The 23,839-nt window shown below is 38.3% G+C and overlaps 1 protein-coding gene across 6 annotated transcripts in view; it reads left to right on the forward strand.

Moving 5' to 3' along the window:
- Positions 1-23,545, forward strand: part of phf1 (PHD finger protein 1) — a 44,505-nt gene extending 20,960 nt beyond the window's left edge. For 3 of the 6 annotated variants that reach the window (XM_028801864.2, XM_028801854.2, XM_028801873.2), the window contains exons 12-15: positions 6,404-6,521; positions 6,695-6,798; positions 7,168-7,263; positions 21,541-23,545. In XM_028801864.2, coding sequence (XP_028657697.2) covers positions 6,404-6,521; positions 6,695-6,798; positions 7,168-7,263; positions 21,541-21,784 — 562 coding nt within the window. In that variant the 3' untranslated portion in view covers positions 21,785-23,545. Of the gene's footprint in view, positions 1-6,403; positions 6,522-6,694; positions 6,799-7,167; positions 7,264-8,225; positions 8,311-8,629; positions 8,921-21,540 lie in introns of those variants that run through there. The other 3 variants (XR_007935359.1, XM_028801881.2, XM_051929347.1) reach the window with 3 other exon arrangements.
- The last annotated feature ends 294 nt before the right edge of the window (positions 23,546-23,839 follow it).

Raw genomic sequence — 23,839 nt, forward strand, 5'->3', positions numbered from 1 at the left:
GCTTTAAGCTCACAGTTAAAAGTGCTAACTGCATCAAGCCCATAATATTAGTTTGTTAATGGAAATAAATTCAAACAGGGCAGTTTTGCATCCTTACAACACCTCATATTCAAATCTGTGTTTAACATGCACTTCTCATGTTTGTGTGAACCTCCTTTGAAAAAAAGTGGTTTCATTCCAGGATTCAGAGACCTGCAGTCCTTTGAACAAGCAAGGGTGTGCTGTTAAGTTTGTCATAAAATTGTTGTTGACTTACCCTGGGCAGGGTGCATATGTTTTTTATGTATTGCCTTGGATGGGCTGGCACCCTGCTCAGACTGTGATCCAGCCTTGCACTCCTTCTAACCTCTGATCCATAATCATCTGTATCCTGTTAAATACTGTACAAGAAATGATTAAGGCTGAAAAGAAAAATAAATAACATTGAAATGCATTTTATGCTCAAAGAAACTGAAAATAAGACTTCTGAAACACATAATAGAATGGTTATGTGAAGAAAAAATGCAAAGACCAAAGTTTCTTAGCTCTGCAATCTGTAATATATTTTGTGCATTCATCATTTGTTCTCATCTCCAAAGGGAACTGCTGCAACTTCAAAACATTTGTTGCTTTTCTTTGGTGATTTGATTCCTTCATTTCAAACTGCAAAGCATTGCAATGGGCCGGTTAAATGAACTCTTGAGACCATCCGTTATCATACTGGAATGACTATTTTTGACTGATTTTGTGCCTCGTAGAAGAGGGTGTAAAAATTTTAGGCTTAAAACCTTTTGGGGTATAACATTTCCTGCTATATTATTGAAATCACCAATCTTTTCATCAATTTTTTTTACTTGCTTTTTCCCAGTGAGGGTCACGGTGAGGCGGAGCCTATCCCGGATGCAATGGGTGCAAGGCAGGAATCAGCTCTGAATGGGATGACAGTCCATCACAGAGCACACTAGCGCACACACCCAAGGCCAATTTAGAGTCGCCAGTTGACCTAGCAGCATATCGTTGGACTGTGCAAGGAATACAGAGTGCCTGGAGTAAAGCCACGGAACATGGGGAGAACATACTAACTCCACACAGGAGGCACTCCAGCCTGGATTTGAACTGGGCTCCAAGAATTGTGAAGCGGCTCCACTACCTGCTGCACTACTGTGCAGCCTTACTGATTTAATTGCTCCCTCCATTTTAATATGGACAATCTGACCAGAAGATTAAAAATGAATCCACCTCCATTTGGGCATTGTATTTTTGTCAACATGTATCTCGCACATTTGGCACCAAAAATAACTCAATTTTTGTTTCATCTGAAAATAACATTTTGTCCCATCTGTCAGTTTAACAAACACCTAATCTTTATGTACTGACCATTCAGGAAAGGCAATTTTTCTTTCAGCTCTACAGTGACCATCATCTTAATGCATTCGCCATCAAATGATAGTGTTGGATCCTGATGATGCATAACTGTCACATCCACATCTTTGGTTCTTTTCTTTTTAGCCATTTTTTATCATAACATGTAGTGACTTTTTGTTCTTCTTTCCTCTTCTTGTCAAGATAGCAACTGTTCCAGTGGCCTTGTACTTCTTAATGATTGACACTGTAGTGGAAACTGGTGGATTGCAATTTTTTGTGATTTTATAAAGATGAATGACTCTTTTGCATGCATTTTGTCTGTCCTTTCTCTTCATGGGGGATATTACAAAGTTTTCCTTCGTACTATGATACCCACATAAACAAGAAGCCAATAAAACCTTTAGAAAATACGAGGAACTTTCTAGGACTGTCCACATAACAAAATGTTTGGGAAACTTTGTATTTATACTTTGCTTTTAGAATGCTTAGTTTCATTGTTTCTTAATTACGTAATTGTGGCATTTTTAGCTTTTAGTTCTATTGTCACATATTCTAAACAGATGTAAACAATGGTGCTTGAGTGTTTGTAAAACCCTGTTGCAATTCTTTAAATGGTTCGTTTTTACAGTCAAATCATCGTTTAATTCAAATAAGTCTTTCCTTTCGTACAAGAAAGGTTTGATTAGCTTATTCATTAATTTATTTATCAAGCCTATCCTGACATTGTCCCTGTGGACTTTATATTTTCTAGCGGTGTCATCATAGGCTTTTCCTTCCACAGCCAAAGAAGTATGGGTTATGTTAACTAAAACTAATTTAGCTTGGTGTGAATGGGTGTGTCCTGCGATGGGCTAGCACAATTGTCCATGGCTGATTTCTTTCTTTTGTCTGACATATGTAAATTAACATTAGCTTGAGTGCAAAATTAAGAGAACTTCTTATTTCACTAAGTTGCAGAACACCCTTATACAGTTATTGCAACAAACAGATGCGTTTTATAGTTACAAGTATTTTTTTTTTCTCAAAATCATAAAGTGTAAATTAGCACTAGTTTTAGAACAAAAATGGAGAGAACCCCTTCATTCACAAAATGTAAGCACATTTTTTAACAGCTATAAAAGAAAGCAAACCAGATGTTTCTTATAGTCATCCATCAGTCTTTCCCATCTGTTTTGAGGATTTTATTTTTAATCAATTTTTCCTTATAAAATTACTTCAGTTTCTTCAGATGTGTTGTCTGTCTTAAATGAACAACTTAGTTTAGTTATTGCCACAAGCTTTGCTCTTGAGTTGAGAAGTGGGCTTTCAGTTTACAAGTCCTGAACACAGCATTTCTGTCTGTTAGCCTCTGTTATTTAATATATTACTCTGCAGTGTTCAGGAGCAGTCTCACACTTGAGGACCCGATATCAAATAATTTTAAATTCATAGACAGTAGGCCTAGTATTCTCCAGAAACATAATCTGATTTCATTTGGAATTTCTGAATTTCCATAATATGGTTGAGTTTCTTAGGTCTGTAGACACAAGTGAAGCCCCATACAATAGTGCTGCCACATTTGAAAGTAGGGATTAGGTCATTTTTGAGCATTGACAAAGCTCTGCTTACACCAAAAGTGGCATTTTTATTCACCAAAACAATCAATTTTAGACTCATCTATAGGAGGAGTGTTGTTCTAAAAATATACATCCTAATCCTAATATGAGGAGCAATGTGTTTGTTTGAGAGTAAAGGATTCCTTCTGTCTGTCTTCCCATGAATGATACCAGAATTTCGCTTGCATTTTTTATTAAAGCATGAGTGTGGGTATCAGCTACAGAAAAATAATACCTAGTGATCCTGGGATGTGGTCTTGGCGCTCTTTTAAGACACCATTCATAAGTGTTCCCATTGTTCTATGTTCTATCATTTTGAAGTTTGTGTACCTACTGTTTCAGGGAACACTGCTTTACTTTAGAATGATGAATAACTGACCATTTTGCTGTTTGGTTTTCTTCTGTCTCCAGAATGCTTACAATACACTTCCTGGATCTCTTTGTATAATACTACATTGTGTTACACTAACATAATATATAGCATTATACAATATAGCACAATAAGACCGTAGCGGTTTCGGATCTTTATATAAAGGATGGCTTATCATACATTTTCCTGATGATTAGCTCTTTGATTGGTTAACTTAGTGCCAAATTATTTTAGTACCTGGTTATACTTGCCTCATTAAACAAGCTAATGAACCGTCCAGCTGACTTCAGTATGCTAATTCTTAATTACGTAGCTTGTTTTCTGTTGCATACATTAATTCCTCCTAAATATACAAGGAGTAACATTCCCTTTTGATTGATGAGAGATTTTATGTTAGAAATGTAAGATAATGTAACACTTAAAGAACTGCAACAGGAACTTGCAAGCTTTTAGGCAGCATTATATACATTTATACGGATAATATATAGTGCCTGATAGGAAGTATTTTGCAAGGCAAAAGACAGGTCACACCAGACTAGAGCTCTTATCTCTTACCTTTTCTGAGGACTGCTCATAGTCCTGCTGTGTCTGCTTTTATATATTCTATCCACTGTGTGTAAGTGGAAGCGTTGATTTCAAGTGTACCCTTTGCCCCTTCTTTGGTTTAGCTAATCTTCAGTGTCTTCCAGAGTTTTACAGGGGTATGCTGTGTACTTTTTGTTTCTTTTTTGTGTCATCCAGATCTCTTAAACCTCTCCAAGTGGGGTTTCCTCTGCTTTTGGAGGTTGTGCCAAATTGATGGCAGAGTGAACTATCTTAAAATATTTATTGTTAAATTAATTCCATCCTCATCTCAGGCAATGTGAACAGAGTCCAGAAACTGTATTTCTGCTCTTTACCTTGAAGAGAGTGATCATGGGAAATGTGTAATTCCTTTTTATCAAAGTCTCTTGCATTAGGAATACATTTCTCCTCCATTATATGATGTTAGTCTAAAAATTTCCCAGTAAGGAATTATTCATTTTTCAAAGCAAATTAACAAGCATGACTAAGATTCCTGATCCAGCTTGTTATACTTTTGCTCCCTTCTATTGAAACGCTTTCTCTGTTTACCCAGTTACTCTCCAATGACCACAATAGTCAAATGTCACAGAGGTGGCTGCTCCACATCAGCATTCATTGTTATTTGTACCTTTGTTAAAGGGCAGTGCTTGAATACAATTAAAGGAGAGAACGCTGCTGATAAAAAGTGAATTACAAAGAAAATAATTAAACAAGACACTTTTGCGTATTCAAAAATGAGGCCGAAAATTTCAAATCACAGATTGTAATGTCTATGTACCTAAAGAATGACAGCAGAAGCCCTTCAGGTTAAACAAGAAAGTCAGTTTGAAATACTGATTATTAATTGTATTCAAAAAGTGACAATTGGTTAAGAGGGGATATGTGTGCAAACAACAAATTCTGCGTTATGGCCACATTTGTGATTATTAGCTAGCAAAAGCTTTTATCAAACTAAACATTTTAAAAGAAATGAAACAAACATTTAATGAGTAAGAGAGATAAAAATGTGTTACACTGGTTAAATTTTAACAAAATTTGAAGAAATTCAACTTGGAAATTTTTGGATTAGTGCAACAATGGTTGAAACTGTGAAATAACTGATTGTTTTAAATAAGAGCAAGAATTGGTTGAGCAGCCAAACCTGAAATAGGACTAACCACCTCAGTCCTATGTAAGAATGAAGATTAGTAGTAAGAGGAAGAAGATGAAGGGATGGAGGTCAAACATTTGCTCCAGTTATTAGATAAAAGATCCAAGCAGGTGTTTATTGTTTTATGTATTTTATTTCTTCTTAACCTAATGAAGACCTGATTTTATATAATTTGTGATAGGGTGACATTCTTTTTCTTTTTTCGTGGGAACACTCTCTCTCCACTATATTAATTTGTTTTTTCTTTCGGTTTACTTACAGTAATTAAATTCACTTAACTTTAATGGTGCCCCTAAATACATGCTACATCCCTGTTGATAGTCAAAGTAATTCTGCGCACAACATTCAAGAAGTTAGTTGCCCAATAGTTACACACCCTTTTGGACAGTGTATATTAGAGATCTCAAACTCAGATCCTGGAGGGCCACTATTTTCATTCCAACCGGTTTCTTAATTAAAAGCAAATTCTTACTATTAATTAATCACATAATTTAATTATATGGCTTGTTTGTTTTTGTATTCTGCTACAGCAGACATTTCCTAAACAGTAGAGTGTCTTTTACTGAGAGCACCATCAAAATGTTTGTGGACCAGAGCAGATCAATACAAAATACCTATACTTTATTGAAACATGTATTATATGATGGACAGCTTTATACAAATGGGATGAAGTTAATTGGTCATTTGCTGACTCGGTTTGCGTCTCTTCATTGTTTGGCAGCAGGTTAAAGAAAAAGAGACAGAAAAACAAAAAAAGGTTTTGAATTTGAAATGTTAAATCAGTTAGTGTTGCTGCTAAGGAAGTAGGTTCTATCAGTAGCGATAATTATACACTAATTAAGAAAGTGGAAGGAATGAAAACCTGCAGTGAATGTGACATTCCAGAATCAGAGCATAAAATTTGTGGCTAACATGTTGCCCCTCATTCACCAAATTCTCATTTTTTGTTCAATCTAAATTAATGCAAGTTAATTTTAATTAGATATCTAAATTATCCAGTCCTCATTTAAGTACTGTCCATTCAGTTCTGTAGTATTATGGCAGATGAGGCCTTGATACTATCAAGAAAACTATCTCATGGGAGCCTGAAAGCAGTGAATTTATTACAGGGATGAGTGAAGAAATGTTTAAAAGTAGCCTCTCTGGGAAAACTAGAGTCAAACAGCCAATCTAATTTGTGATCCAGCTCCTTTTTTCATCTTCTGGGTTGTCGAATAAAAGTTTGAATGTATGCACAGAGTTTGAAACATAGCTGCTATAACTAAACCACTGAGTATAAAATTATGCTGCCCTGTACCTTTTGGTTATTTCATTGGGCCAAATTTGTCTTCAGTCATTACTCTATTGTATGTTTCCCTTTTTGTGTTACCTTATCCTCAGCCCTTTGGCTGAACGAGCCTTAGGTCAACGTCGAGAAAAGAAGCCAGAACCAGAATCCCGAAGTCTGGAGCTCCGGACACGAAAAGCCAAGCGAGCATTCAGTCGAGCAGTGACGCAGGTTAGTGAGTATGTTCACCTACCCAGACATCATCCAAAAACTTCTAAAATATTTCTTTTTACATAAATGGAGTCACAAGGTATTTCTTAAAATATTTCATTTGATTATATGTAAAACCAAAAGACTTGCCCAGCAACTTCTCTAGTAGGTAACTTTTCTGTTTGTTTTCCTAGGATTTAGTTCCGAATCCAGTGAGCCCCAATCAGCTTTATCAAGGGTATGTGGGGAGTTCCAGCACCTATAATTTCAGACGGCCAGAGGAGCGATGGGCACAGGGGTGAGCATGTGGCCAGCACAATAGCACTTCTAACAAGTACTCAACTGCTGGCTTATCCTGTTGTGTGCCACTGGATTCCTGCCATAGAAAAAAGGGAGCTGTCTGACTGAATGGCTGGAGATGTTTTGTAAGTCAGCCAGAGAAACATATCCTGCTTCCGGCCTGGCAAGAACTGCAGCTTCTCTAATCCACTTGAAGTGCTACTTGGAGATGTCTTAAAGGGCAGAGAAGATTTTTTGCACTTTTATTTGCAGGATGCTGACTACACAGCAGCCCAGTACGGCTAGGTGTTTAATAGGGGTGCAGGTGGCAGGTGATAATTGTTTAGGCTGTTAGATAGCAATTTTACATTCTTTGTTTCTTTCTTAGTTCACCCCCAAAGAGAATGTTTGCTTCCTTCCACCCTTCTGCCAGTACTGTCTCTCAGTTCAGTTCACCTCCTGCAAGTGCCCAGTATCAATACAGGTAAGGCTTTTTTTTACAGAAATCATCTTTTTGTTGGTTGTCTTTCAGTTTATTTTATTAAACAGGCACACTGGGTACATGCTTTTGGTGTGCAGCACAGTTACCTTTGGGCATATTCTGTAAAATTTTGTGATTTTCTTTTACAGTAAAAGTTAATGCTGTCTACTTGTGGCACATTTTGTTCTTTCATAGTATCAGGCCATCCTGTCTTTCTGCAACAGTGAATCCTTTACTCTCTTACAGCTGTCATAACAGAATTTCTTTTGCATAGCATCTTGAAGGGTGAACATTAACAAAATGTGCTTTATCTAGAAGTCTGTGCCTCGTTCTCTTGCTACTTTTGCTACCTGCTAACTCCGTAGCATTTTCACTTACAACATACATACATGTTCATCATTCCGTTATTTATTGTGTTCTCATATATCTGTTCACAATCTCACACTAAGGTAATATCTTATCCATGAATTCTGAATTTACTTAAACCAAATGTAGATTTACTAGGAGGCAGTCTATCCCAACAGCATTGGCTACATAAAAGGAGACAACCTTGGATGTGTTGCCAGCTCATTGGAGAGCACACTGTACAAAAATGTGGGAGAGAGGAATGTAAAAGTGAATCAATCAATGAATTATCATTTTTTGTTTGTTGTAATGACATCAGTTAATTAGATAATTTGGTAAGGCTCTCAATTTATTTTCCATTCTATTCTCTGTAGATGGGGGAGATCCCTGCCATTAAACTTTCCTCAAGATAACACACTATTTTTAAGAAACTGATTCATACAATTTATTAATAAATGCAAGGATTACAGAAATGCAGTAACTGTATATATACTGACATCAAAAGGTGTGACACAAGGCAGACATTTAAAATAGAAGAGGCTGGTTGGTTCTTATTCATTTAGAGGTTTCCTGGATTTTCTTGATTTTAAAAGCTTTTTTGTTTAGCATTTTCCCTTTAGAATTTCAGTATGACATCACAGTCAGTTATCACATGCCCTACTGCACAGCTGTGGGTGAGAGGAGGTGAATCCATTGTGTTGTGATGTAAGGCTTGTTATCCCCATATTATTTAAAGTCTTGTTTACCTGTCATAGTTATAACCTTGTTACACAGTAAAAATCCATCATGAGAAAGTACATTTTTACTGGTAGTTTACAAGCTACTTTGAGATTAACAGTTTCATTATAGTAAGTCTTTAAGGATGATGTCCAGTGATATGTGGGGATGTGTGTTCAAGTGATAATCTTTGCTAATGTGTGTGTGGGGGGCACATTCTTTGTGTTTTCCATGTAGCTTTTTGAGTTTGGGATGTTTTCTTCAGCTTACTTTTAGGCTGTGTTTTGTATCTTTTGTCACTTTATAGGAAATAGCTTGACTCTTTCTGGGATAAGTATGTATTGACTGAAATTCCCTTCTTGAAATATGGTTTCTTCTGGGCAGAGCTCAGTCACTGGCACACAGCCTAATCCAGGAGGAGTGGCTATTTGAGCTAGCTGATGGTATCCAATTGTATATTTCCCAAAGAAATGTCTTTCTTACTCCCAGAAGAGTGTAGTCTTGATCCAGAGAATGAAGAAGTGCATGCAGCTAGTTTGTAAGGAAAGGAGTAGCATCTGCTGATTGGCGACAGTTTATAAATGTTTTATTTTGTCAATCAATTTGAACCAGAGTTAATCGAGATGTAAAGGAATAGCCTTTTAACCCTTTTTGTCTGTAGTAGTCTCTACAGATAAGTCTGATCATTCCTAATTAACACTTTTTGTTATTAGATGAAACTCAGAAGACAGCTAACCAAATGTTTAGTTATTCAGTTTAGTTGCAGTTACAGTTTAGTTATTCCTTTTAGTGTTCACTCTGAAATGCAGATGGGAGAGGTGCATCTGCCTTTCTATATCCTTGGAACTCTGTTCTTAAGAGGCTTTGTGTGCCACTGAAACCCTAGGAAAAATGTGTTGTGTGTCACTTGCTGATTTATGTTAAATTGTATTTTTTGATGCCTTTTCTATTGTTCTTTTATGCCCATATTGTGTATTCATATTTATTAATAACTCCTGGAATGGTAGTTTACTTTTAGTGAGATTGTATTTACCTATAAAGATGGATACTTGCAGTAACGTGTTTTGTGTAATGTGTTTAATGCAAAGAGATAAAAGGTCACCATTGACATTGGCTTCCTATCTGTGATTACTGATAATTAGCTGAAAAACAGCTTCAAAAAACCTCTTGGAATTTTGTGTTTCTCTGGCTTTGTTTTATGTCTCATGTTTTGTCTTTGGTTCTTGTTTATTATTGGCTTTAACCTTTTCTTTGCTTTTAATAACTCTTTGCCTCCACTCTTGATCTTTAAACCTCTACACTGCATTTTGCAATCCATGCAGTACAAAATGAGTCACTGGCCACTTTGCTCTACAATACACATACACACCCACAGCAGTACATACTCTGTGCTAGATCTGGACCTGACAGTTAACTTACAACTATGACAACTCATACCGTATACCAACCAACTCTGGATAGAGCTCCAGTGCATTGCGGGACACATACATGTATTCTCGCATACTCTTTCACGAGCAGACAAATTAGACATGCTCATCAACTGGCCATATGCCTTTAGGATTTGAAAAAAAAAAAAAATGGTGTACCTCAAAAAACAACCCGTATACAGTGCATCCGGAAAGTATTCAAAGCGCATCACTTTTTCCACATTTTGTTATGTTACAGCCTTATTCCAAAATGGATTAAATTCATTTTTTTCCTCAGAATTCTACACACAACACCCCATAATGACAACGTGAAAAAAGTTTACTTGAGGTTTTTGCAAATTTATTAAAAATAAAAAAATTGAGAAAGCACATGTACATAAGTATTCACAGCCTTTGCCATGAAGCTCAAAATTGAGCTCAGGTGCATCCTGTTTCCCCTGATCATCCTTGAGATGTTTCTGCAGCTTAATTGGAGTCCACCTGTGGTAAATTCAGTTGATTGGACAGGATTTGGAAAGGCACACACCTTTATATATAAGGTCCCACAGCTGACAGTTCATGTCAGAGCACAAACCAACCATGAAGTCAAAGGAATTGTCTGTAGACCTCCGAGACAGGATTGTCTCGAGGCACAAATCTGGGGAAGGTTACAGAAAAATTTCTGCTGCTTTGAAGGTCCCAATGAGCACAGTGGCCTCCATCATCCGTAAGTGGAAGAAGTTCGAAACCACCAGGACTCTTCCTATAGCTGGCCGGCCATCTAAACTGAGCGATCGGGGGAGAAGGGCCTTAGTCAGGGAGGTGACCAAGAACCCAATGGTCACTCTGTCAGAGCTCCAGAGATCCTTTGTGGAGAGAGGAGAACCTTCCAGAAGGACCACCATCTCTGCAGCAATCCACCAATCGGGCCTGTATGGTAGAATGGCCAGACGGAAGTCACTCCTTAGTAAAAGGCACATGGCAGCCCGCCTGGAGTTTGCCAAAAGGCACCTGAAGGACTCTCAGACCATGAGAAAGAAAATTCTCAGGTCTGATGAGACAAAGATTGAACTCTTTGGTGTGAATGCCAGGCGTCACGTGTGGAGGAAATCAGGCACCGCTCATCACCAGGCCAATACCATCCCTACAGTGAAGCATGGTGGTGGCAGCATCATGCAGTGGGGATGTTTTTCAGCGGCAGGGACTGGGAGACTAGTCAGGATAAAGGGAAAGATGACTGCAGCAATGTACAGAGACATCCTGGATGAAAACCTGCTCCAGAGCGCTCTTGACCTCAGACTGGGGTGACGGTTCATCTTTCAGCAGGACAACGACCCTAAGCACACAGCCAAGATATCAAAGGAGTGGCTTCAGGACAACTCTGTGAATGTCCTTGAGTGGCCCAGCCAGAGCCCAGACTTGAACCCGATTGAACATCTTTGGAGAGATCTTAAAATGGCTGTGCACCGATGCTTTCCATCCAACTTGATGGAGCTTGAGAGGTGCTGCAAAGAGGAATGGGCGAAACTGGTCAAGGATAGGTGTGCCAAGCTTGTGGCATCATATTCAAAAAGACTTGAGGCTGTAATTGCTGCCAAAGGCGCATCGACAAAGTATTGAGCAAAGGCTGTGAATACTTATGTACATGGGATTTTTCAGTTTTTTTTATTTTTAATAAATTTGCAAAAAACTCAAGTAAACTTTTTTCATGTTGTCATCATGGGGTGTTGTGTGTAGAATTCTGAGGAAAAAAATGAATTTAATCCATTTTGGAATAAGGCTGTAACATAACAAAATGTGGAAAAAGTGATGCGCTGTGAATACTTTCCGGATGCACTGTAGATACTGTTAGAATATGCAAAGTCTACACAGGCAGTAATGAGACCAGATTTGAAACCAGTCTCTTGGAGCTATGAGTTAGCTGCATAACATGCCATGGTAGCTTACAGTGCATCCAGTGATCAAATTTCACAAAAGTAGAATGTCACAAACTAAAACCATTATCTGCTTTTGTCATCTATAATTAGGTATATGTGGAAGCTGGGGCAGTATAAAAATTTTTGACTGTGTGCCTATAATCTGTTTGACATAGTGAGTGAGTGACAGCAAGATGTATGAAGGGTGTTCAATAATTTATCTACCTGAGTGTGAAAGAAAGTAGCAAGCATGTTGAAACAAGTTTGGGTATGTTGTGACATGTCTCAAAGTTACTCATGCACAGTTGTAGCTCAGTGCAAGTTTAACATTCCAAAGAGACAGGATGTCAGGAGAGTCCTTGTGCGAATCAAGTAAGCTTCTTCACGGCAATGCGCCGGTTCACATGTCACGTCAATCACAGGCTACCATCCGAGAATGTGGGTTCCGGCCTCTGAACCATCCACCCTACAGTCTTGACTTGGCTCCCACAGATTATTTCCTGTTCTGAGTTTTGAAGAAATTTCTCCATGGACAGCAGTTTTCAAGTGATGAAGACATCAAGGCAGCTGTGACATCTTGGTTTGAATGTCAAACAGAAGATTTTTTTTTCACAGGGGTTAAGGTTATTGCAGGAAAACTGGATGAAGTGTATGGAGCTATCAGAGGACTATATTGAAAAATAAAGCAACATTTTTTTAAAACTGTTTTCTACTGAGGTAGATAAATTATTGAACACCCCTCGTAAATAAAGTACAAGTAAGAATTCATGAACATATTTGAAGAGCAAATCCCCCTGAAATCTGATCTTTCGTCTGCTATACACAGTACTCCATTTATAAGTGCAGAACACTTTATACATTGCTAAATGGTAAAGAAACTATTTTATCACTTTTGCAGTGTAGAAAACGCAAGAATCTGGACAAAAAATGTGAATTTCCTAAATAATTGGACATCTGTCTTTTTCTGACCTTGCAGTGCAAGTGTGTTAATAGATGTTTTAAACTCACACATAAGTAACTGAAAGATGGAGCACTGAGAATGGAATCTGAAACCTAGAGGGCAGCAATGCACTAATGGTGTTGACTGACAGAGATAATGATCAGGGAAAAGGGGCTATAAGACTTGTAATGTAATGGGGATCTGGCTTATGAAGAAAAAGAAGTTATCCCTAGCAATAAGAAAATATTACTATCAGCAAAACTGCTTGTTGATCCTCCACTGTAGGTGGAGATCATTTTTGTGTGCTTATGGTTCTGGTTGTTTTTAGCTCTATAACCCTGGGAGCAGATTTTATTAATAAAAATTTTTAAAAATAATACATTGCAAAAACACTGTAAAATGGTCTAACAGGTGTTTATTCAGATATTCTTATTGGATGTGTGCTATCAAATAGTCTTTGTGATCATTCTGTGTGATCATTCAATAAATTATAATGTGATCATTTCCTGTGTTGTATTCTGATATTTGTTAATTTCTGATGTAAATGCAAAACACTTTATGGTATACCCATTTTATTAAACTGCTGATCCTGATCATGGTTGAAGGATATTGCAGGGTAACTCAGTATTAATAGACTGAATTGAACCCTTTGCTGCAGTGCCCACAACCTCTGTACTAACAGTAAAAGTCTTCTTCTTCAAGGGTTGCAGCTGTGGGTTAGTATTGATAAAATCATGAAACATGGCTTGGAGGTGGTCCCCTTAGAACATTTCATACATGAGGAAAGCTTTGTACTTTATGTAGTCCTGTATAAATCTAGGCTACAATATTCTAAGTTGAGTAAGAAATTGGTGTTTTTAAAAAAAAAGTTGGGTGTTAGCTACTTAGGAACACAACCAAACTCATTTTTATCCTGGTGACGCTTACAGTGGCAAAATACATAGACCAGGCCAATCTTATACCCAGCAATAGTCTCTAGGTTCTCCTGGACAGTTCCCAGACACTCTCTTCAACATGTCCATAGTGCCCTCCACCCATCCATACATTTACTGAACATACATAAAACAATTAATGGACCACATGAGCCTAATGTTAACAAAGGATATACTCAAATATACAACAGAAGTCAGTCTTATACAGGTAAATCACATTGGACTTATTTCAAATTGGAATGTCTTCTTCCAGGGAATTACCTTCTGTTAGTGTGAGTTTGGCATTTATGTAGTGTTGTTGACCTTAATGCCAGCCTTTTTCATGCTGCCATCAGTTACTTTCCATGAACATCAGGCTACTTAGAGAGTTTGGGTGTGTTTGAGTATGTGAAGGTACTCTGGAGTGGACTGATATCCCATTTAAGGTTGATTCCAGGTTTGCCCCTGACGTTGCTAGAATTAAATTTGGCTCCCCACCACTTTATACGGGAAGTCAGGATGGATGGCCAAATGGATATATGGATGCATAGTAAACCTATAGATATATTCCTGTTACTTTTTCTTAACATCTTCACATCTTTTCTTAAAATCTTCTTGATTTTCAAGACTTTAGTTTTTGGATTGATCCTTAGTCATTATTATCTTCCCAGACTTTATTATTTGGAAAAGCTGACTTGCTCTTTAATATGTTACACTATGAGAGTCATCACAATATATTATTCATGTTCCCTCAGGGTTTACTGTCCATCCTTTTATTACTTGTTGGCTTTTAGTGTTCATGTTCTTTAAGCTTTTAACTGCTGTTGACTTTTAATATTGCTGAGCATTTTGATCCCTTCTGCATGTTAGGAGCAAATTCAAATTCACGTTTTTACATTAATATGATATTTTCTTTCTTTATGATTTATTAAAAATAAATGTATAATCTCCTTGGTATTTAAAATCATAAGGACTGTTAAACTTCATAATCATTTTAATATTTTCATGACCCTTTATGATTTTTAGCTGCCATTATAATGAGCTTATCATTTCCTGATTTACCTTTTTTTGACTAAGAGTTATTGTTTTAGTTTTCAGCTTTATTGGAGTTGCTGTAAATGTAATTTACTAATGTTTAAACTTACTGTCTTAAACTTACTTACTGTTAGCTTTGTTTGACCCAAAACTCTTTCTCCTTGTGTTTTTATTAATTCCTTGTTGTTTGTTAAATCCTTTGCGCTCTTCATTACCTTGTTATTTCTTTGACTTTTGTCCTAATACCACAGAACATCGTATCAGTATGCTTTAGTCTAAAGGTCCTTTCATATTAGAAAACTTTTCCAGTGATTTTCAGTCACTGACTTCATTTACATCATTTTAGTGAGTCAGTGGAAGTCACGAATCATTCTTGTGATCTCCAGTAGTGTACTCTGACATAATCATAATCTGCGACTTGCCACACTATATATGATTTTGCCTTAAGTTACTGTGTTTTTGCGAGTGCTGATAACCAATGAATGCTCAGCCAAAACTCACATAAAGTAAAGAGGCTTGTCTGTCTGTTGTCTTGTGTTGTACTGTATCACGACAGAATGGAAAAAAGAGAAAAGAGGTTGAGATTGCAGCTGAACTTGCCGTACCCAGAAAGCATTTAGCATTTGTACAACACCAGTCAGTACGTTATTGCCTCTCAGAGAAAGGGGAAAACTTGTGATACTTAGGAAATTTGATACTGTGTCTGGAATATTATCATGGAGTCCTCTAATTTGTCATCCACTGTAATTTCTGTTAATGTAATCTGACATTCTCAGGCGACAAAATCAGTAACTTGTTTGACATCCCCTCCAATTATAAATTTTGTAATGTACCAATAACTTAAGTCACGTTTTGATTGGGTGATGTTTCGCTATAACCTTCATACCAATGTTGTAATTATCACTTTTTATGTTTCAGGGATTCTAAACTGTCTTAATCTTTGGCATCCTCAAAATGCACATAATCCAAGGATCTCTACATTCTTTTATCATTGTTTCAGATAGATAGATAGATAGATGGATACTTCATTTATCCCTAAGGGGAAATTTGTATTTGAAGAAATGTACTTGCACTAAAAGAAATTTGTGGCTAAACAACATTTTTTGCTTAGTGTCTAAATCTTGTACTCTGTGCTGTCCTAAGTTTTTCCATATATCATTAACCTTTGCTCAATATGCTAAATGAGGCCTAAAGAGCAGGGATGTCAAGGCTGAAATTTCAGTTCATACTACTAACTCTCTGTGATACTGAGCATGTCATTTTACCTAGAAAGAGCCTGTCAAATTAATTATACTATTGGGTCATCACCTCAATGTCTTGAGGGAGCCTTGCATGTTTTCACTCAGGTCACCGTTCTCTTCTTATTCTTGTCAACTAACCAATTACCCTTCTCAGGAACACTGCATAACATCCTGGGTGTGGAGCCCTCTTGCAACCCCTGTGTTCTTAAACTGACACATACAACATTTCCTTATAACAGTCTATTTCCAGCTGGTCAACCCCTTAACCATATGTATATTATATAATTTATTCTATATATATATTTTTTTTTATTTTGAAATAAGTCATAGAGTCATGGCTTGTATGTATGCGAGATCTAAGCACAATAGAAGCACAATGCATATAATGCGACTATGATGCAGCTTTTGATACTAAACTATTTATAGTAACTTCTGAAAGTATTCAGACCCCTTCATTTTTCACACATTTTGTTATGTTACAACCATAAGCTAGAATCATTAAAATGTATATTTTTTTCTTTATCAAGCAGCATCCAGTAACCCTAAATGTCAAAGCAAAACCAAGATTATAGTAATGTTTGAAAATGTCTTAAAACTCTTCTTTTGGCTGCTCCCGGTAGGGTTTGCCACAGTGGATCATCTTTTTCCATATGTTCCTGTCCTCTGCATCTTGCTCTGTTACACCCATCACCTGCATGTTCTCTTTTAACACATCCATAAACCTTCTCTTAGGCCTTCCTCTTTTCCTTGCCTGGCAGCTCTGTCCTTACCATTCTTTTCCCAATATACCCAGCACCTCTCCTCTGCACATGTCCACACCAACACAATCTTGCCTCTCTGACTCTGTCTCCAAACCGACCAACCTGAGCTGACCCTTTGTACTCATTCCTAATCCTATCCATCCTCATCACACCCAATGCAAATCTTAGCATCTTTAACTCTGCCACCGCCAGCTCTGTCTCTCTCTTCTACAATCCCCATTACTCTGTACTATTTATCCCAAGTATTTAAACTCATCCAACTTCACCAACTCTACTCCCTGCATCCTCACCATTCCACAGACCTCCCTCTCATTTACACACATGTATTCTGTCTTGTTCCTACAGACCTTCATTCCTCTCCTCTAGAGCATATCTCCGCCTAATTAGGGAGTCCTCAATCTGCTCCCTACTCCCGCTACAGATCACAGTGTCATCAGCAAACATCATTGTCCACAGGGACACCTGTCTAATCTCCTCTGTCAACCTGTTCATCACTATTGCAAATAAGGAAGGGCTCAGAGCTGATGTCTAATATAATCTCACCTCCACCTTAAATGCATCTATCACTCGTACCACAGACCTCACCACTGTCTCACTTCCCTCATACATATTCTGTACCACTCTTACATGCTTCTAAGCCACTCCCGACTTCCTCATACAATAACACAACTCCTGTCTAGGCACCCTGTCATATGCTTTCTCTAGGTCCGCAAAGACACAATGTAACTCCTTTTGGCCTTCTCTATACTTCTCAAATAACATCCTCAGAAGAAATATCACATCTGTAGTGCTCTTTCCTGGCATGAAACCATACTGATGCTCACTAATCATCACCTCCCTTCTTAACCTAGCTTCCACTACTCTTTCCCATAACTTCATGCTGTGGCTCATTAATTTTACCCCCCTGTATTTATTACAGCTCTGCACATCCCCCTTATTCTTAAAAGTCTGTACCAGTAGACTTCTGCTCCTCTCCTCAGTCATCCTGTCACTTTCCAAGATTGCATTAAACAATCTGGTTAAAAACTCCTCTGCTATCTCTCCTAAACACCTCCATGCTTCCACATGTATGTCATCTGGACCAATGGCCTTTCCATTCTTAATCCTCTTCATAGCCTTCCTTGCTTCCCCTTGAATCAGTTGCACTTCCTGATTCACTATTGCCACATCATCCAACCTTCTCTCTCTCTCTCATTCTTTTCATTCATCAGTTTCTCAAAGTACTCTTTCCATCTGCACAACACACCCTCCTCGTTTGTGAGTATGTTTCCATCTTTATCCTTTACCACCCTAACCTGCTGCATATCTTTCCCAGCTCTGTCTAGCCAATCGGTACAGGTCCTTTTCTCCGTCCTTTGTGTCTAACCTCTCACACAAATCATCATACGCCTTTTCTTTAGCCTTCGCCACCTTTCTCTTCACCTTGCACCTTATCTGCTTGTACTCTTGTCTAGTTTCTGCATCTCTCTGACTATTCCACTTCTTCTCTGCCAAACTCTTCCTCTGTATACTCTCCTGTACTTCCCCATTCCACCACCAGGTTTCCTTTTCCTCCTTCCTTTGTCCAGATGTCATGACAAGCACCCTTCTTGCTGTCATCCTTACTAGTTATGCTGTAGTCACCCAGCTGTTAGGTAACTCACTGCCACCCAGTACCTGTATAACCTCCTCCCTGAACTCAACCTTGCACTCTTCATTTTTAATGTACACCATTTGATCCTTGGCTCTGCCCTCATTCTCTTCCTCTTCTTGATCTCCAGTGTCATCCCGCAGACCACCATCCTATGCTGCCTAACTACACTTTGCCCTGCCACCACTTTGCAGTCTTCAGCCTCCTTCATATTGACCCTCCTGCGCAGGATATAATCTACCTGTGTGCATCTTCCTCCACTCTTGTACGTCACCCTATGTTCCCCCCTCTTCTTAAAATAGTATTCATCACAGCCATGTCCACCCTTTTCGCAAAATCCACTACCATATGACTTTCATAATTCCTCTCCTTGAAACCATACTTACTCATCACCTCCTCATCTCTGTTCCCCTCAACCGGGATTTCCATTAAAATATGCTCCAATCATCACTCTCTGTCCCTTGGGTACACTGTCCATCACTTCATCAAACTCATTCCATCAGTCTTCTTTCTCATCCATTACACAGCCAACTTGCGGGGCATTTGCACTAACAACATTCATTTTCACAACCTCAATTGCCAGCTTCATAATCCTCACTCTGTCTGACACTTTTTTTGCCTCCAAAATACTCTGCACATACTGTTTCTTCAGAATAACCTCTACCCCATTTCTCCGCCCATCCACACCATCATAGAACAATTTGAACCTACCTCTGATCCACCTGGCCTCACTACCCTTACATTTAGTCTCTTGCACACACAATATATCAAACTTCCTTCTCTCCATCATATCAGCTAACTCTCTCCCCTTACCAGTCATACTGCCAACATTCAAAGTTCCTACCCTGAGTTCCACTCTCTTTACCTTCTTCCTCACCTCTTTCCTCCAAGACATGTTTCTCCCCTCTTCTCCTTCTTCAGCCAACAGTAGCCCAATTTCCGCCAGCACCCACTTGGCTAACAGTACTGGTGGCAGCTCTTGTTAAACTGGGCCTTGACCAGTCTGGTATGGAAATCTGTATTGTTGACAGCATAGTGATCTGACAAAGTCTTACACCAGATGCCCTTCCTGACATAACTCTTCCCATTTATCTGTGGTTGGGACCGGCATGAAAAAACACACTGGTTTGTGCATCCCCTGTGGCTGGATTTCTTACAAATAAACTGAAATATTACATTCACAGAAGTATTCAGACCCTTTACTCATTAATTAGTTGAAACACCTTTGGAGAAAAAAGCCTGGAGTTTTCCTGAGTATGATGAAACAAGCTTTACATACCTGGATTTAGGGATTTACAGTCATTCTTCTCAGCAGATCCTCTTAGGCTCTGTTAGGTTGGATGGAGACCATCAGTAGACAGCTGTTTTCAGGTCTTTCCAGAGATTTTCAGTTGGGTTCAAGTCTGGGCTCTAGCTGGGCCACTCAAGAAAATAAACAGAGTTGTCCCTAAGCCACTCATGTATGTGCTTTATTTTTGAGGTCATTGTCCTTTTGCAAGGTGAACATTTGGACGACTCTGGGGTCCAGAGCGCTCTGTAGCAGGTTTTCATTAAGGATATCTCTGTACAGCTTTTCTTCAACCCTGACTAGTCTTCTTGTCCCTGCTGATGAAAATCAACCCCACAGAATGATGCTGCCACACTGTGCTTCACCATTGGAATAGTATTGCACAGTTGATGAGTGCTTCTTGGTTTCTTCCAGATTTGATGTTTAGAATTAAAGCCAGACAGTTCAATGTTGTTTTAATCAGACCAGGGGATCTTGTTACTTGTAATCGGATAGTCCTTTAAGTGTCTTTTTGCAAACTCCAGGTGGACTTTAATAGGTTGTCTGGCCATCAAGCAATAAAACCCAGATTGGTAAAGTGTTGCAGTGGTGGTTGTCCTTTTGGAAGTTTCTTCCATCTTCACAAAGACTCTCTGGAGCTCAGCCAGAGTGACCATCTGTTTCTTGGTCACCTCTCTTAGAAAAAGCCCTTCTCTCCTATTTGCTCATTTTGGCCAGGCAGCCAGCTCTAGGAAGAGTTGTAGTTGTTCCAAACGTATTTCTCTTTAAGAAATTTAAGGCAACTGTGCTGTTGGGACCCTTTAAGGCTGAAGAAAATTTTAGTAGCATTCCTCAGATCTGTGCCATGACACATCCCTGTCTCTTAGCTCTGCAGGTAATTCCTTGGACCTTATGGCTTGATTTTTGCTCTGATACACATTGCACAAGTGTGTAATCTTCTACTAACAGGTGTATGCCTTTCCTAATCATGTGCAATCAATTAAATTGACCACAGATGGACCAAACAAGGTGTAGAAACATCTCAATGATGATCAATAGATAGTCTTATACACCTTATACAGCTATTTTTTCATTTGTAGCTTCTTTTTCAACTCTTCATTAACCCACTTTTTAAATTTCCTACTAATGCCAAATTTAGGCATGTACAGTACATGCCCTGTGTAATATGTAAAATATTTTTAAACCTGTTCCACCGCTCCTCAACTGTCTCTTTACTTAAAAGCTTATCCCAGTCCATCCTCTTTAGACTTCACTGCATCTGCTCAAAATTTGCCCTACCAAAGTTAAACTTAACAGTTGTACTCTTTGCATCCACACTGTTTCAAAACACTGAGAATTGTATAATACTGTGGCCAGTTGATCCTAGTGGTTCAATCACCTCTACACCTTCAATTCTGTCCTGGTTATTACAAAATACTAAATCCAGTCAGGCTTCACTCCATGTTTGTGGTCATTGGTTACTGCTACTGTATATACGTATGTTTAAAAAATGTATGGTTTTTGTCATCTTAAATTGCACAACTCCCTAGTCTAATTAGCCTACAAATTTCTAATTACCAACTTTATTTCTTTAGATATAGCTTTCCTTTTAGTTATACATCCATTTGTTTGTGTGTCCTTGGTTGTGTTGTTACTGTTGATTTTTATATAATTTCACTCTGTTATCATTTAAACTTCATCTTTTTTACGCACATTAATCTGAGTCTTTAAAATCACAAGACATCTACAGTATATTTTTATTGCCTTTCTTTGACTTTTGAGTGGCACTTTGAAAAGCTTTTCCATCTGACAGCATTTGGACGCTAACTTGTTTTTAGCCTGGGCTGCACTCTTATACGTTCTACACGTTCTCACTGGGATTTTGTGGTTTTCTTCCAGGGATTATATCTTAATCTCATAATCCATACGCCAGGTTGCTAGTTGATGCCTAACAGAGGTGTTTTTCTATTTTGAACTCATTACTGCTTGATTGGTCTCCGTCTTATTGTTACCCTTACAGGATAAATAAGTAGTACAAACTGATAGAAAGTAACCATTTGGCCTTTCACTGGAGTTCTTAATCCTATGTTTTATGCTTTCTGTTTATACAGTGAGGAGGACAGCACATACCAGCCTTCTCAGGTGTTTATGGATTTAACCGACCAGAAGCAGGACCCATCCCAAGCTCAGAATATCAGTTCCTGTTCCTGTACATATGCCCCTAATTCATCTGTTGGCTTCACAAGTCAAGGAGCAAATCTGACGAGAGAAGCTGTCCGAATTCTAGCCCGGAGAGTAACAGTTGATGGCACTGTTCAGTACTTGGTGGAGTGGGGAAATGTCAACATGTTCTGATTGCCTGAAAATGGAGCAGTATGGCTTTGTGTACGGGTGTGCTTGGTTCTGCACAGCACACAGCAGCTACTGTTCGTATGAAAGAGGACTTGAACCAGATGTCAAGTTAGTCACTGCATTCCAGCTTGGGCATGCTGTGCCATTAACCAGATATTGTGTCTGCTTGTTTGTACGTATGGTTCTTGATAGAACTGGTAACAAGCAGCATTCTGCCAAGTTCACAAGTCTCCTTGGTGAATGTCTGTCTGTGTGCTGTGCAGGCCAATTTCTCAAATTCCATTCATGTTAGAAAAAGCAACGTTTGCTCATTTGGAGAGGAATTTAGTCAAACATGTTCCAAGTTAAATTTTATTATATTGGAAATGTGTTTTTTTATGTACAAAGCAGAATTTTATATTCATCAGCCTGTATTTAATTTTATTTTTGACAGCTTTATTTTCTTTTATCAGAAACGACAACAGTAAAGTATTAGAGGAAACTGCCGCCAAAGCTTTGAAAGCTGAATGTAAACAGCTGGCCTTAAAAGTAGTGGGAGTGACAAAAGCCGACTTCCCGAAAACCTGGTACTCCCTGCCTGCCAAGCTTCCGTCTGACTTGGCATCGTTTACTCATCCCTTGTATTTAAAGACAGAAAAAGATCAGATTAAACTTTAGAGGGCCTCATTATTAAAAGTTTCTTACAAGGAACATTTTGATTTTGGATATTTTCATTAAAATCTTTATTGTTCATTTAATATACAGTATGTTGTTTTCTTATATAGAGTAACTTATCTTCCTCATCTGGAAGCCTAAGCTCAAAAGAGACAAGCTGCTTAAAAAGACTCAAATGGCCATATTTAACTGACTGTACAAGCTTTAATGCATTCTGCAACTGAGCAGCGTGGCCGACTTTCACTGAACAAAGTGCATTTCTAACTCGATGACAAAACATCTGAATGAATTTTTGGGCTCAGTTGTTATTTGAGGAGAGTTCTCTGACCAGAAGCCCTCTGGTGTGATGTAGGACAGACCACAGGGGCTATGAGATAATGTGTGCTTAACCTGCAGCTCTGTGACAGAGCATCTCACAGAATCCAGAGGCTCTGCCACATTGGGAACTAAAATTCACAGCTGTAAAACAGCTACTGATATCACAAAGTCTACTTTGTGCACCCAGACAATGCTGTCTATGAAAAGCAAACAAAAAAAGTTTAATTTATTTATTTAATTCAAATGTGAATTATATGTTTTGTTCAGCTAAAAAAAGCATGGTGTATCGTGGACAAAGTTAAACACCTGGGAGTTTATTGTTATTCTGCAAAATGCCGTAAAGTTTACAGTATTTAACACAAAACTACTGTAGGCTCCTGAATTTTTTATGTTGAACATTTTAATTAGATTATGTTGCAGAATGTTTTTTTTTTCTGTTTGCGGTTTAATTTGTGGAGAGAGCAACTAACTTAAGAAGCCATGCTTGGCCAGTGGAACACAGGCAGACAAAAGGAGTCTAATATGCATTTTTGCTCCTGTGGGGTAAAGCGTTAAGCTCCTGTCAGCACATGCTGCTTAGTTTTTGCAGATACTAAAGAGCTAGTCTGAGTACGGAATTTTAACAGGGGAGGTTCGTATAAAGAATGAAGGAGATTTCTGTCACAGTGGATGATTCTGTCCATCAGATGTTACGAGTCTTGCCTCGCCTATGTTTAAACATTGATTACTTCTTTTTTGAAATGTAAATATATTTTGCCAAAAGACATACAATAAAAATATATATGTGACCTATTTTGAAAACTGGAATTACTGACTTCAATTTAATGAGATAACTAATCTGCAAGTTTTAACTGTTTGCTTCTACTTTTGTTATTCAGGTTTTTCTGGAGAAAAGATGGTGGGATTGTCACCAGGCTTCACGGTACTCTTTCCATAGTGTTCTCACTCATTACTATGTTAATACATTCACTGCTTATTCTTCCCCACTTAGCAGTAGTTACCTGGCCTCAGAAGTCTTGAAACACTGATGAGCAGTAGTAGTAGTATCAGTAGTATTGTCACAAGTACGTTGTGAAGCCCGGGGAC

Source organism: Erpetoichthys calabaricus, chromosome 1 (assembly GCF_900747795.2).
Source record: "Erpetoichthys calabaricus chromosome 1, fErpCal1.3, whole genome shotgun sequence".
Lineage (NCBI taxonomy): Eukaryota > Metazoa > Chordata > Cladistia > Polypteriformes > Polypteridae > Erpetoichthys > Erpetoichthys calabaricus.